A 16,648-nucleotide genomic window follows, 5' to 3' on the forward strand; every position below is an offset into this window, starting at 1 on the left:
GAATATCAACCAAAAAATCCAGAAAAATGCATTTTATAACACTTATGACTTTATTTGTATTTGATGCAGAAAATTAGTATTTGAACCCCTAGCAAAACATGACTTAGTACTTGGTAGAATAACCCTTGTCGGCAAGCACAGACATCAGGTGTTTCTTGTAGTTGGTCACCAGGTTTACACACATCTCAGGAGGGATTTTGGTCCACTCCTCTTTGCAGATCCTCTCCAAATCTTTAAGGTTGTGTTTTCAATGGGAGGTAATGAGGGAATGAAGTTGAAGCCCAATATTTCACCTTACATGGTGGAGTCTCTTTAAAATCCCGTAAACCTTAGCAAGAATGCTACAATTCCAATAACTGTGCCACTTTCTGGGGTTTGTTTTTTGAGGCTAGTTTTGGTATCAACTTCAAATTCAATAGACACTTTTTGACTGCAGGCACTCAAAAGGTACATGAGCATTTAAAAAACATCTATTGCAGCTGTTTTATGAAGATTTAGCCTATTTTCAACAAACTTCATTCGAAATTGTACATAGGGGCCTAAATAAATGGAGTAAACTGAAAGAAAAATTTACCTTTGTCCTGTTTTGGTTTATGCTGAAGGTACAAAAACATCCCCGGTATTTCCGTTAAAAGACAGAGATTGGCTGGAGAGTATATATTTTGCAGCTGTTTTACGAAGATTCATTTTAAACCAACTTCATTGGCCCTTACAAGAGCATTTAAGTAGGTGGGAGCAGAACCAGCAATCACATTGTAAGCAAGCATAAGTGACTTGAACTTAATGCAAGCAGCTACAGGCAGCCAGTGGAGCTCAATGAGTAGTGGTTTGATGTGTGCCCTCTTCGGTTGGTTAGCACCAGACGCGCCGCCACATCGTGGATCATCTGTAGTGGTTTCACCACGCATGCTGGCAGGCCCGTTATGAGGGTGTTGCAGTATTCAAGGAGGGAAATCACCTAGGTTTGTACCAGCAGCTGGGTGGCATGTATGCTGCGTTAGGTACGGCCTGATTTTGCGGATGTCTAGGACACTGTTTGGGTAGTTAGGGTCAAGCAAATTAACTAATTACACAGAAGATAATAAAAGGGTGAGTTTTAAAGCACTTTTTAAATGTACCAAGGCCGTCACTGGAAGAGACAGTGCTAAGTAGGTAATTTCACCACTGATGTGCCACGATTGAAAAGAGTCTCGGCTGCGATCTTTTGCTGGAGACAGACAGCAGACAACAAACTCTCATCAGAGGAGCGAAGTGGTAGAGATTTGACTGTCTCATTCACTTTAATAAACTGGAATTATCACCTCATGGTGTGTTTAATATATCAATCCATTTGCCTTATTTGCACACCATATTAACGTTATGTACTGTTATGTGTTAATAATATCTGTTAATCTTAGGCACTTGCAGTCCCAAGGCTATAAATAAATCAGTCAGTCAGTGAATCTGCAAAACATATGATCATATCAGATTCATCATATCTTATCTGGCAATGGAAGAACTAAACCTGTTCCCAGTGGCCATGAGAGTTCCCATAACCTCATTTAATTTTCTCTGGTATGTATTTCCTTGAGTTTTTTTATCTCACATTATTCCACTCAAAGCTATGTTCTAAGCAAACCAGATAGCGTGATAACTGATAGATAGGATAGAACTTCCCATGACCAAATAGCCCATACCAACCAGATAATATCTTGGGCATATATTGGACACACCACTGATCACGTGGTTTCGTTTCTCAGAAGTTCATCACACAGACACAGACAATGAAGGTACACAAAAATAATGGAATAATGAATTGATTGAACTTGAATCATACAAGACTGTATAGCCTACCACAAAACACTATTCTCAAATGTAGGCTCATATTTATTTAAAGATAAATGTAAAACAAGTACAGCGTCGATGATGGGTCCAGAGATGGTAGCATTTGGGACATGAGGAGAAAATAGGCCAAGATGCTGCTGGGAAGAATCCCCCAAAATAAGATCAGCCTCTGCATGTGCATCCTTGACCTTGGTGATGTCACCTCCCTGCTTTACCAGTTTCAAAACAAACTTGAAAACATGAAGTTCTCATATAACCACTCAGGCAAAACCTTGAAACTTATGAACAATGGAAAGAATTTAAGCATTACCTCCTGTTTGTGCCATTTGTCAAAAACAAACTGCCATGACAAAGGAGCCCATGCCAACCAGACTATCCCTTTGGCATATCAATGTCACATCACTGATCATGAGGGTTCTCAGAAGAACCTGGCTGACCCCACTTCCTCATTAAAAGTGATTCCCGTAAGCCTTAGCCAGACCGTTGCAATTCTGGAAATTGTGCCACTTTTTGGGGTTTGTTTTTAAAGGCAGCTAGTCTTGGTATCATCTTCAAATTCAGGCACTTTTTGACAGCAAGAATTCAAAAGATACATGACCAGTTAAAAACATATATTGCAGCTGTTTTATGTAGATTTATTTTAAACCAACTTCTTCCGAAATTGTACATAGGGACCTAAATTAATAGTGTAAACTGAAATAAAAAATATACATGATCTTTGTTCATTCTTGGTTTATTCTGAAGGTAGAAAACCATCCCAGGTATTTCCTTTAAAAGATAAAGATTGGCTGGATAGGATACAAATGTAGGTTCATATTTGTTTAAAGATAAAATGTTAATGTAAATGTAAAACAAGTACGCTGTGATGAACTTTTCAAAAGTAAACTATATACTTTCATAGAAAAGCTGGAGATGAAAATTAGAGATGAGTCCAGTTAACCATCATCAGTAAAATTTAGAGTTGTTGGTGGTTTGGATCCCAGAGATGGTAACAGTTGGGACATGAGGAGAAATGAGGCCAGTTGGACTTGGAACGCAACTGGCACACACTAGCCCGCCCAGATTTGGCCCGATAATAGAAACACGGCCATTGTCTCCTGTTGTATGGATGTGGATGCCAGGTAGTTGTGTCAGCTCATGTCAGGGAATGTTGACTCCTGCTGGTGTAGCTACTCACTGCACCTCATACTTGGGGATTGTTTTCAGATCAGCTGCTGTACGAATTGGACAAGAATCGGTTGGGACTTTTCTGTTAGAAAAGCAAGCTTATCTTGGGGTGATAGTAGCCAGCCAACAATGAAAAGATTGCAAACAAATACATTAGCTGATCAACTTTAAGTGTAGGACTTTTGCCATTGTCAAAGTTTAATGTTGCGCTCATTCATGCCTGTTCAGTGTCCTCAAAAAGGCAACCTACAGTACCCATTTTAAATGTTTGCTGTCAGTGTTACATATTGGTTCTTTAAGATTCACAGTGCTTCATGTCCTATACCTGCATGGTCTCCTGGTATCAAAAGGGAGTTTTTTTATGTAACAAAACAAGTCATACTGGATGCACTTCTACAACTTTGTTTATACACCCACCTCTGTCACCTGCTCAAAGGCGTAATCCACATTGCACTATAAAAGAAGTGGTGAGCGTAAGTACCAGAGTGATAACCCCGGGACAGCTGCACGTAAACAAAGGTGAGATTATAATTAGCATCTGTGGCAAAGCAATTACAAGAGTTAACTATTAATTATTAGTTGACATTTTAAGTATTTAGACACCTTAGTGCAATTTATAAGACATGTGGTTACAAAAATAGGGTAACGTTATTCATAGTGTGTCCTTAATATTAAAAATAATAACCACATTTTGACAAATTCTGTGCTTTCCTTGCATTTGTAGACACCAGAGCTGGGCACCATGATGGTAAGTGACAGCAGAAATGCATTTTTTGGTTAAGTTTTTTAAAAAGTATTTAATATCAGAGGCCAACAAGTAAGGGTGACTAATAATGTTAATATGTATGAGCTGCAGAAAACTATGAAAGGATTTGGACATCATGGTACATCATAGCTCATATCTTTGATTTGTCACACATTGCTTCCAATGTTGTCATGACTCAAATCTCCAGTATTTAAAATGAGTTCCAAGGTCAACCACAATGGGTGTATTTGTGTCACCTCTTAAAGGTGGAGGCCATCTGGCAGGGGGACTGCCAATGAAAACTAGCCTTTTGGCTACAATTGGGTGCATTTACATTCTAATGTTTATTAATGCACACTGTCCCTCTTAATCAAATAAACAAAATCAAAAATCAAATGATCCTAATCCTGTACACTTTTTGTCAAATTCAGCAAATGGTCCTTAAGCTGTCCATTCAGTGTGCGTGCTCAAAAAAAAGTGCTTGGACACATTTTTTGGTTCTGTAAAGGGGAAACGTAGTGATTCGGACCAAGATATAAACAATTCTAGCTAATAAACACGTTGAAATGAAAGGGTTTAATTTGATTGGATGTTGAGCTCAAAAATCAACAATCTTTCAGCCAAATTGTGAATTGTGCCTTTAATTTAATCTATTTATATAAATGAAGCAAAAGCATTTATTAAGGACAAAACTAGACAAGCAATTTGGCTCTAAACCAATGCTCAAGTGTTTTATTCCATTTCTTTGCCCAACCCTTGCAGGTTTACTGGTCCCCTGCTCTACTTCTTCCCCTGCTGGTGCAGTCTCTCCCCATCAATGAGCAGGACCTTCCTATTGACTGTGAGGATGTCTTCAGAAACGGATCGATTCACAATGGCATTTACACCATCTACCCTGTAGGACAGGAAGTGCCTATGGAGGTGTACTGTGACATGGGCTGCACTGACAATGACAACCATCAAGGCCATTGGACAGTGAGTACCAATGTTGCTTCGGTGCTAGTGGCATCATCATACTTTTACCTTAAGGCTAACTGTACAATCTAGCTTTGACCGGAGGTTTATGGCATGTTCACACAATATGAACCTCAAACATTTCTGTGCATGGCCCGGAGAGAGTATAATATGTCTGTTTTACATGGTCTACTATAACCTACATGCTTCTAACACCTTTACATCAGGTGATCATGAGGAGACTGGATGGCACTGTGAATTTTGACAGGCCATACAGTCATTACGAGGAGGGATTTGGAGACAAGAATGGAGAGTTCTGGCTTGGTAAGATACCTACAATCACCTGTATTTCATTAGGCAGGGTTCCCAATTTGGTTTAACAAAATGTTGTTGATATTTGAGCTCAACAGCCAATAAAATGTTCCTGAAGCACGTTTGTTAATTGTTTCTGGCTCGGTCCAAGACCCTATGTTTGTTCCCTTTTTTATTTCCATTCCAGACATGCAAACCTAGTTTTTTTATTTCCATTGTTTGTTCATGATTGTACCAACAACATTTTGGTGGCATTTGCCTTTAGGTCTCCAGAACATGCATCTGCTCACATATAGGACAAAGTATATGTTGAGAGTGGACATGGAGGACTTTGAGGAGGGGAAGGTCTATGCTCTGTACGCAATCTTCTTTGTAGAATCAGAGTCGGACGGGTACAGACTTCGAGTAATGGACTTCAAAAATGGCGGTGCAGGTAAGAGTGATCTCATTTCACCTCTTTGTTTCTGCTTTGAAGGAGCATTGTGTAGGTTTAAGTGACATTTAGTGGAGAGGTTGCAGATAACAACCAGCTGAACACCCCACCCTCATCCATCCCCTTTCAAGCATGTAGGATAACCTATGATGGCTGTCAGTTAGCATAAGAATGTGAAAGGCACTCTCCGGAGCAAGTGTTATGGTTTGCCCATTCTGAGCTTCTTGACAACATGTAGAAACATGGCAATGAAACATGGCAGTCACTGTGGAAGAGGACCTGCTCCTTATGTAGATATGAAGGGCTCATTCTTAGTTAACCAAAAACACAACAATTATGTGATATATGGTAGTATGGTATGGTATGATAGGTGATTATACTTTAATGAAAACAGATCTATAAATACTATATTTCATTTTTGCTAATAGATTACCTTCAATCCAACAACTGTACCTGCACTTCCATGTATGTTATTATTATTAACTTGTTTAATTTGTAAAATTACCAATACAATGCATTCTCCTTTCAGGTGATTCTCTGGGCTTTCACAACGGACAGAGGTTCTCTACCTTTGATAGGGACCAGGATAGCTGGCTCTGGGGTGGTCATTGCAATAAGGATCATAGATATGGAGGATTTTGGTTTAACGGGGGGAGGTGGGGTTGCATGCATGCCAACACAAATGGTCGATACCAATGGAAAAACGGCCGTAGCATTGATGGGTCTGGTTTGATATGGCAGAAATGGACTCCGAACTCACTGAAGGCCATTTCTATGAAGGTTAAGAGGTTATCTTTGGATGAGCTAACTAGTTAAACAAGTCTCTGGTTTATTGGGTAAGAGGTTTAGGGGCTAATCTAAGTAACTAGTTGAAGATATCTCTGGTTTATTGGTCATATCCCAATTAAACTTTAACTGGTCATCCTGTTTAGGAATGGACCAAGACATTCTGAAATTAGATGTATTAAGAACATACGGGGACTTTTCATAAAGTGATAAAAGTCATCACTTCATTTTTTCAGTAATTTACTGCTTTTGATCTGTCTTCACAAACATGTTGCATGTTGATGAATCATTGGGTGTTTCTCGGCTGTTCCATTCCTTAATTTGCCTTCTTTCTTTTAAATGAAGCCCCAAATAAATATTTCAACCTTGCCATCCGGATTTTTTTTTTCTTTTCTCAATTCTAATGTGTGTTCTGATGAAGTGAGGTGTTGAAGCACAGCTTTATGTGTTGATGCTGTGGTGAAGTGAACTAGAAAGAGAAAATCTCCAGCATGTCTAAATGGTTTGGTCATCAACATCAGCATTGTAGCCAACTTTAACCCATTTGCGTGCGTCTCCCTTAAGACCCAGATGCTATGTGAGTAACACAACAGGATCAAAATGAGTGAAGGCTCAATCAGCTGAACTTAGGAAAACGGCCTGCTTTTTCAAAGCAATGGGATACCATTGTCAAGAAAATCCAAAAAACAGCCGACACGCAAAACAAATATTACGCATTATGACGAAAGCACCGGGGAAGTAACCGATTTCGTTGCCTTTCGAATAACTTTCACCTTGTCTTTCCCCAGAATTTATAGAAGCAAGAAGCGCAACTGAATGTAGGCAAAGGAAAATGGGCCAAAAGTATTGCCGCTATTTTTTTTATTTCTTTTTACAATACTATCCGCCTCAATCTTCCCTGCTGCAAGTGCGAAATCTCTTGGTCACACATTGCCTACAATAGCACAATAGGTCTACATGAAAGACTGAAGGGTAATGCATCAGGCAATAGCAAGCCAACGTGAGGGAGGGGGAAAGCATTCTGACTCACCAGTTACTACAAGTTGTACTTGTTTCTTGTTATCCAGGGATTATTACTCGAGGACGAAGCTGCATCGTCCAACTATACAAGAATTTAATACATGTTGTATCAAAGCAATGCAAAAGTACCCGCTGTTTTCACATAGTCCACTGATACGATGAAGTGTCAAGTGTTTTGAAAAAGTGGACATGGTATTGAGGGTAAAAATGATGGTAAAAAACGGCAAGCCTCCCTTGATGGCTGGTTAGATCTCAGAATGTCAGTCACACGTTACCCCACTGAAAAAATATCACAGCCAAGGACAAGAGTGGCTTTACAGACACGACCTGTAACAGGCACGTGTTACCCCAGTGACAGCAAAGAGCGCTCCACAACCAAGCTGCAGGAGTCACATCTGAGCATGACCATGAAAAACTCTCTCAGAAGACAAGGATCTGCAGGAAGTAGGCGTTGTCAAGGCAGTGATGCTGGTGTCACGGTCACAGTCTAGGGCTGTATACATGGAGTGTTTGGCAAGCACATCCGTCAACATCTTCACTTACAGTAGATGGACACACTTCCTTTTTTATTACAGTGCAACTTTGTTTTTTACAGTGCCATTTATGTTCTTGCAGTGACACTTTTCTTACAGTGCCAGATTTGTTGTATTTTTCATGTTAATGAACAGTATGGTGAAGGCAATGATTTCCTGTTAAACTCAAATAGTTTCCATTTCATGTTTAGATCTGCAGAGAAATTAAGGTTTTGTGAACATTCTGTCACAATTCTTTGTCTTAGATTTCTTAGGTTTTAGAATGTGCTTTTAAAGGGTACATTATTTCACAATGGGTTAATATGCGGCAGAGTTGTGGTGTTCTTGGTGTTTCTCATGTTTTGCTTGCGTTTAGGTAGTTGGATCTTTAGTTTTAGACCAAACCCCTCTTTGGCTGAGTTGAGTTAACTTTAATCACAATAAGGCCTTTTGCTGTATGCAAACCGAACTAATGCCACCTAGTGGACAGAATAAGTAGAGTCTCACATCGATAGATGAACTTGAGAGAAATTCATCATTGCATCTAATAAGTATACATCATTTTACAAACCTGTAGACTTCAGTGCATTTGAAACATCTACGTTAGACACTCTTATGATACATGTGGATTTTAGAGGTAAAATACAAACATGTGAATCTGAAAAACAGTGTCAGTGTGATGTTGTTGATGAATGCGTTTACATACATTTTACATAGCCATTTTAGAGGATGCTTTCGTCCTAAGTAACCCATAGTATTTAATTGATATGGATATTGAACCCATTGCCTTGGAATTAATACCTTTCCTGTTCTGGTAAGGTTACAAGTAGAACTGCAGGAGCATGGCCAGTGTCTATAATGTTTCTTCAAGACAAACACTCCTTACAGCCTCTTAAAAGGCGTGCAGTCTGTAGCACACTCATTACCTCTGCATGTGGAGCTATGGTTCACTTTGCACAATAATCAGAAGTACATGACGCTGGCTTGACCATTCATTAAGACAGCTTTTATAGTTTTGTAGAAAGCTTTTGAAAGTGAAATATTAATGTTCTGTCAGCTGGAATAAAGGGGTAAGAACTAAATCATGGGGTTCATTCTGACAGGAATCCATGTGTAGTATTAATAAAACCATATACTCACCTGATGCACGCGGACCAAAACACATTCTGGATTATGTTGCTGGAATATGACATTAAAGTAGCAACTATTTAACAGAAACCATTTAGATATCATTTGTTTTAACTGCTATATATATTGTTTATCAAGTCTTATTAAGAGATATATGAGTGGACGCATTATTTAAAATGCCAGATGAACTGAAGAAGGCTTGTCCACATCATGGTCCATTCAATCTCTACTTAAAGCAGAAGGCCTTAGAGAGAGCTGCAGTCATGCGGGAGAAGAAAGATGGCCTCTTGAAGTTGGTCTTCAGGGAATCTGTAAAGAACCCGCCAAAAAGATAATTAGAAAAAGAAAAAAAAACATTTAGATATCATTTGTTTTAACTGCTATATAAAGTGAAATCTTTGGCACCATCGTAACTTTTTAATATTAAATATATCACTTGTATCCCTGTTTTGTGATATACATGCCTAAAAGGTGCCTTATATTTCTATACTGAAATAATATCGGCATAATAATTTGTATTACTATGATGACTTTTCAGTTGCCTATTTTTTGGTGCCCCCTCAGGACGTGGTGCCCTACGCACAGCGCGTAGTGCGCATTATGGGAGCGGCGGCACTGAATACAGCAAATGTATGTGCAGTGAAGATGGTCTTGTACAACAAATCAGCTGAATAGAACAAAAGAGTAAATGACACTTACGGCAGGAGCTGGACGGAGACATTCCTCTGTGGCACTGTGGAGAACAAACATTGAATGAAGAATGGTTCCGGGACCAACTAGGAATTCTTTAGGCCACCTTTGTCATCTTTAGAAATGTTTATGTTAATACGTGCAGTTTTCTTCAGTTTCAAAATGAGAGTGAGTGAGGTCATGTTTTGGGAAAATGCAACAATATAATTCAGACACATTTGAAGCTGCCATAACTAAGTGTTCATTTTGGGGGCTTTATGCCTTCATTGATAGATACAGTGCCTTGCATAAGTATTCACCCCCTTGGATGTTTTACCCTTTTATTGCTTTTATAAATCAGTCATGGTCAATATAAGTTGGCTTTTTGGACAAAAAAAATTCACAAAATAGCCCTCTTTAATGTCAAAGTGAAAACAGATTTCTACACAGTTATGTCAATTAAATAAAAATATGTAATGAAAATAAGTGATTGCATAAGTATTAACCCCCTTTAAATAGACTGACCATAATTCAACAGAGGTCCAGCCAATTGGTGCTAGAAGTCTCACAATTAGTGAAATGGGGATCAGTGTGCAGTGAATAAAAATATGTAATGAAAATAAGTGATTGCATAAGTATTCACCCCCTTTAAATAGACTGACCATAATTCAACAGAGGTCCAGCCAATTGGTGCTAGAAGTCTCACAATTAGTGAAATGGGGATCAGTGTGCAGTGATTGTAGTATAACGACACCTGTGTCTGGAAGGTTCATTCACTGGTCAGTATTCGGTAATCAGTATTCCTGGCTACTGTTACACCATGAAGACCAAAGATCACTCTAAGAAACTCAGAAAAAAGGTTATTGAAAAGTATAAGTCAGGGGAAGGATACAAAAAAATGTCCAAGGCACTTAACATCCCCTGAAGTTCTGTTCAATCCATCATCAAGAAATGGAAGGAATATGGCACATGTGTAAATCTGCCTGGATCAGGCCGTCCTTACAAACTGAGTGACCATGCAAGAAGGAGACTAGTAAGACAGGCCACCAAGACACCTATGACTACTCTGAAGAAGTTTCAAGCTTCAGCAGATGAGAGAGACTCTGCATACAACAACTGTTGCCTGGGTTCTTCACCAATCAAAGCTTCATGGAAGAGAGCCACTGTTGAAAAAATGCTCCACTTTGGTCTCATCAAACCACAGAACCTTCTTCCACTTGACCATGGAGACTCCCACATGCCTTTTGGCGAACTGTAGTCGATACTTTTTTTCAACAGTGGCTCTCTTCCATAAAGCTTTGATTGGTGAAGAACCCAGGCAACAGTTGTTGTATGCAGAGTTTCTCTCATACCAGCTGCTGAAGCTTGAAACTTCTTCTTGTGATTTTTTTTTGTCCAAAAAGCCCACTTATATTGACCATGACTGATTTTTAAAAGCCATAAAAGGGTAAAACATCCAAGGGGGTAAATACTTATGCAAGGCACTGTACATGGGTGGGATTGGGAATCGACCTCGGTTCCAGAAAGCACTAAACACGCGTTGGAAGGCCACCGCCCACGCCACACCGTGCCCTAACTAATCTAACTTTAATATGATGTCAGACTATTCTGTTTAAATTATACTTTCATTTGTCTGTTAGTTAGTAATAACAATTACCCTGGATGAGAAGAGCCGGAAGCGTTTGGTCCTGGGTACTTTAGGGGAGGAGGGCTTCTTCACATCTTCCCTCAGTTTGCCCAACTCAGAGCATGGGTCAGAGAGAAGGAGCCCGTTCTGCTCGTCAGGACAAACAGGGACGGCTGAGAGGAGTTCGCCACAGCCTCAGAAATGTGCAGAGTGATGTCACTGCTCACCAGCATAGGTAAAGCATCCTGGGAGCTACTGGTCAACTTCTCTTCACATGGGTCAGAGACTACATGATGAGAGGAGACCTGAGATCTCCATTGATCCACCCGTAAACTTCATCCAGTTCTCCAGTGCAGTGAGGAGCAAGGGGCAGACCCAGGAACAGCTCAAGAGAGTTCTTCACTGCCCTCTCCATGAAGATCTGGATCACTTCAGAGAGGAAGATCTTGTGAAGGTCTCGGTTGGTGGCCATTTTTTCCAGAATAGGCTTTGTCCTGCAGTCTGGGATAGATGAGATTCTCCCCAAATAGGTGTCAAGGAGCATCTGATAAACCTGGCAGCTAAGAGCCTTGGGGAAAATGTAAGTAGGCCCCTGCTGGACTGCCATATGCTGTCTGCTGTGATGGCCGCTTCCTCGGCAATGCTTCTGGAGAGGAAGAGGAGACTCCTGTCACTGATAGGGCTGCTGCTACACCCATCCCTGCTGCTCTCAGTGGGACTCTCCGGCCTTAGTGCGCCTCTCCTGATCCCCAAAGATGCAGCTGCCTCAAACAAGGCGGAGGATGCGTTGAACGGGAGAAGGCTTCCTGGAAGAAGCAGCCTCTTGCATCATGGACTGCGCCCCTTTCGTATCAAAGGAGATGATCTTGCCGGGAACTTTAAGAAGCTCCTCATCCACTTTTCTGTTGGGGGTCACCTCCAGCAGACTGTGCTCTGCAGCCAGAAGGTCAGCCATCTTCAGCATGTTGGGCTTTCTCCTGCTAAAGGGTTTTGGCTTCCTGGAAACGGCCTCCTGGGCATTTGTGCTTAGCTTAGCTACAGCCTCATACTTAGTGAAGGCAGGCAGAATCACCTCTTTGATGGCTGCCAACACCCAGCTACAGATCCCATCACAGGTCTGGATCAGCTCGATCACAGTGAGGTGCTAAACAGAAACAGGTAAATTATAACCCAATTAGATCTCAATTAGACATTTCATATGTGTTACGGACTCTATATTCATTGGCATAGTTTGTTTCTTACCTTCCTCTGCAGCAGTTTACCAATGGTCTCTCTATGCCTGTAAGAGAATGACATTTTATGGTTATGGTCATGGTAACAGTATTTAGCAGACGCTTTTTTACAAATAGTGCATCATTTTAAGTGTGCATGTCAAAGATAACAGTCTTTCATTGCTATAGCCAATGAATAATCTACAGGAACTCATGTACAGGATAGAGAGTTGATCCATGGACACGAACGACTCATGTGTCAAAGAACCCAAGTGGGAACATGGGGACAACTGCAGTGAAGCATCACCCGCCCCAATATGACCCTCTGTGTGAACAAACACATTACATTGAGTGCTCCTGTGAAGAAAGGTCCTTCCATATCTTCCCGTTCCAGTAAACCAATCTCTTGCTAAATGAACTTCCAATTCATGGCTTCTGGTTCAGGGTATTTTATTCAGATGTGTGACTCACTCTTTTGGGGCTGGAGAGAACATTTCTTCTCTGATTTCGCAGACAGGCTTTCTTTCTTAACACTGACGCCAGTGGATGGAAGTTTCAAGCCCTATTGTAGAGATAATCATGTGTCATATATGTTTCCTATATGTGATTAGTTATGATAGAAAAACTAGTCTGTGCTTTCTGAAGAGTAAACATACAGCCGCGGAAAAAATTAAGAGACCACTTCAAAATTATCAGTTTCTCTGGTTTTACTATTTATTGGTATGTGTTAAAGTAAAATGTACATTTTTGTTTTATTCTATAACCTACTGGCAACATTCCTACCAAATTTCAAATAAAAATATTGTCATTTAGATCATTTATTTGCAGAAAAATGACAATTGGTCAAAATAGCAAAAAAGATGCAGTGTCTTCAGATCTCGAATAATGCAAAGAAAACAAGCTCATATTCATTTTTAAACTACACAATACTAATGCTTTAACTTAGGAAGAGTTCAGAAATCAATATTTGGTGGAATAACCTTGATTTAAAATCACAACTTTCATGTGTCTTGGCATGCTCTCCACCAGTCTTTCACATTGCAGTTGGGTGACTTTATGCTACTCCTGGCGCAAGAATTCAAGCAGCTCGGCTTCTTTTCATGGCTTGTGACCATCCATCTTCCTCTTGATCACATTTCAGAGTTTTTTTTATGGGATTCAGGTCTCGAAATTGGGCTGGCCATGACAGGGTCCTGATCTGGTGATACTCCATCCACACCTTTACTGGCCTGGCTGTGTGGCATGGAGCACTGCCCTGCTGGAAAAAACACTTCTCAGAGTTGGGGAACATTGTCAGAGCAAAAGGAAGCAAGTTTTTCTTCCGGGACAACGTTGTACTTTGCCTGGCTGAGGTTTGTAAAAGACCATAAAGATTGAACCAAAGCGGACTGGAGGGTCTCCTAGTTCGTCTTCTCTGATGAGTCCAATTTCACAGTAGGTGCAAGACTCTGTGGCTTGTAGGCCTCTCCAGGTCTCCGTCTAACCATCAGACGACCATGTGTTGGGCAAAGCTGAAAATTGGACTCATCAGAGAAGACGAACTAGGAGACCCTCCAGTCCGCTTTGGTTCAATCCTTATGGTCTTTTACAAACCTCAGCCAGGCAAAGTACAACGTTGTCCCGGAAGAAAAACTTGCTTCCTTTTGCTCTGACAATGTTCCCCAACTCTGAGAAGTGTTTTTTCCAGCAGGGCAATGCTCCATGCCACACAGCCAGGCCAGTAAAGGTGTGGATGGAGTATCACCAGATCAGGACCCTGTCATGGCCAGCCCAATTTCGAGACCTGAATCCCATAAAAAAAACTCTGAAATGTGATCAAGAGGAAGATGGATGGTCACAAGCCATGAAAAGAAGCCGAGCTGCTTGAATTCTTGTGCCAGGAGTAGCATAAAGTCACCCAACTGCAATGTGAAAGACTGGTGGAGAGCATGCCAAGACACATGAAAGTTGTGATTTTAAATCAAGGTTATTCCACCACATATTGATTTCTGAACTCTTCCTAAGTTAAAGCATTAGTATTGTGTAGTTTAAAAATGAATATGAGCTTGTTTTCTTTGCATTATTCGAGATCTGAAGACACTGCATCTTTTTTGCTATTTTGACCAATTGTCATTTTTCTGCAAATAAATGATCTAAATGACAATATTTTTATTTGAAATTTGGTAGGAATGTTGCCAGTAGGTTATAGAATAAAACAAAAATGTACATTTTACTTTAACACATACCAATAAATAGTAAAACCAGAGAAACTGATAATTTTGAAGTGGTCTCTTAATTTTTTCCGCGGCTGTATATCTTGTTACTTGTGATGGTATTATAAACTTGAAAACATTATAGAATGACAGTAATTGATAGTGTGACAGCAAGTATTAAAGCATTTTTCTATCAAAACGTTAAGACTAGCCTTAGCTTGGAAATGTTGTTAATAAAAGTAGGTAGGCTTTATCAAACTTACATGGCACGGGTACTCAATATGAACTTCATCCATACTAGCAGTGGAAGCTAAATGAAATGTAGTAAGGCTAAGAAGACTCCTTCGTGAGCTACTGATCCTTGTAGACGTTTGGATTAAAATAAGCAAACTAAACTGGAACACACTTAGAATCCGATGTAGGACTACCAACGTTCCATTTGCATCACAATAAAGTAGGCATAATGAATTCTACAAAATTGCCAAACGGATATCACACCGAAAAAGACAAAATAAAAAGCTGCATTACCTTTTTGTTATAAAATTAGTTTAAATGGTTCTTTCTGTTGTTAGACTGAACCCTGCTAGTTTCGTTAGCACAATAAAATGTAGGTTGTAAGTCAAGTTGTAAGCTTGTGAAATGAAATGTAAGGAAATTGATCATAAAGAACTATAGCCTAGCCCCGACACGACTATTTAAATTAAAAAGGTAAAATGTGACTATTCAATCACTTAATTTTTGGTTGTTGAAATTACAGGTGTACCACATTTAAATGAAATTCGGCTAAACAAAAGCTTTTCAATAGATGTCCACCTGGTGGCAGTATAGTGTGACATTTTTGACGACATTTAGCCAATTTGAGTGTGGAGCAGCCTTAAATAATTGCCTACAACTTCTATGAACTCTCCCACCTGTGTCCTTGTGCTGTGTATATCCCATGTCTCTTGGCTCAGGAGAACAAATTTGAAAACTTGCAGGACAGAACTATAATATGCAAAGAGAAAGTGCTTGAAAATGATATACGGACAGGTGACAAATGTGGCACAACATTTTTGGATTGGCTTTGATGGGCAATAATTATCACCATTGACTTAATTATCACAATATAGATTTTGTTCGGATAGAATTCTCCTTTAAAAAAAGTATTATCATGATCAACATGATTAAATAATCATAATTATCATCATCATTCTTGTATATTTGTTATATAACATTACAGGGATACCTGGCTGTTCTGTTTAGACTAGAGTGTTCTACAGTCTGAACTCAAGAACAGCCAGCAAACCTTGATGAAGTTGATCTTGTTTTATAATAAGGCTAAGCAAATGCCAAATACATTATTCATTTCAAATAAGGCTCCCCATCAATGAGGGCATGCCTATTGACTGTGAGGACGTCTTGAGAAACGGATCGGCTCACAATGGGGTTTACACCATCTACCCTGTAGGACAGGAATTGCCTATGGAAGTGTACTGTGACATGGGCTGCACTGACAATGAAAGCCATCAAGGCCATTGGACAGTTAGTAAAAGTGTTGCTTTTGAGCCAATGCCATAATGCCTTTTCTTTTAGATAGAGCTCAAAGTGAGCACCTCTCTGGACCCACTGCAGGTTGCCTAATGCACAGAGGTTAGAGTTGAAGATGCCATCATCTACCTGCTTGAGTGAGCCCACTCTCACTTGGACAAAGCAGGCAGCAGATGCCTGGGCATTCCCCTGGACAACAGACTGGACTGGAAATGTAACACTGAGGCTGTTTCGAAGCGTCAGCTCTGCGGTTTACACACTTTCACCCAAGGTGACGTATCATTTATCAATGTTTGAGAACATATGGTTTTAGCCCCCTGCTCTACTAGTTGGTCCATCAGGAACAGGGCAGGTCTGTTGGCTGTTAAGTAGTTAGCTTAATAGCTGTAGATAAAAACCCTGTAAAAAAAAAACACCTGGGACTATTTCATTTTCTGTAGAACACTCATTACGAATGTATATAATCTATATCACCATTTAGGATTGCAATTAATTAAGAGAGCTTTTGGACCAGTCTGAGATTTAATTAGGATCAATCTAT

The 16,648-nt window shown here is 40.0% G+C and overlaps 1 protein-coding gene across 1 annotated transcript; it reads left to right on the forward strand.

Moving 5' to 3' along the window:
* Positions 1 to 1,905: 1,905 nt before the first annotated feature.
* LOC308369416 (microfibril-associated glycoprotein 4-like) lies at positions 1,906 to 6,251 on the forward strand (the record flags this gene model as incomplete). Its single annotated transcript, XM_080843837.1, has 6 exons — positions 1,906 to 1,920; positions 3,716 to 3,739; positions 4,499 to 4,711; positions 4,918 to 5,014; positions 5,268 to 5,435; positions 5,965 to 6,251. The coding sequence occupies 6 exons, from the start codon at positions 1,906 to 1,908 to the stop codon at positions 6,249 to 6,251; spliced, it is 804 nt and encodes a 267-aa protein (XP_080699963.1).
* Between the last annotated feature and the right edge of the window lie 10,397 nt (positions 6,252 to 16,648).

Source organism: Sprattus sprattus, assembly GCF_963457725.1.
Source record: "Sprattus sprattus genome assembly, chromosome: 1".
Lineage (NCBI taxonomy): Eukaryota > Metazoa > Chordata > Actinopteri > Clupeiformes > Clupeidae > Sprattus > Sprattus sprattus.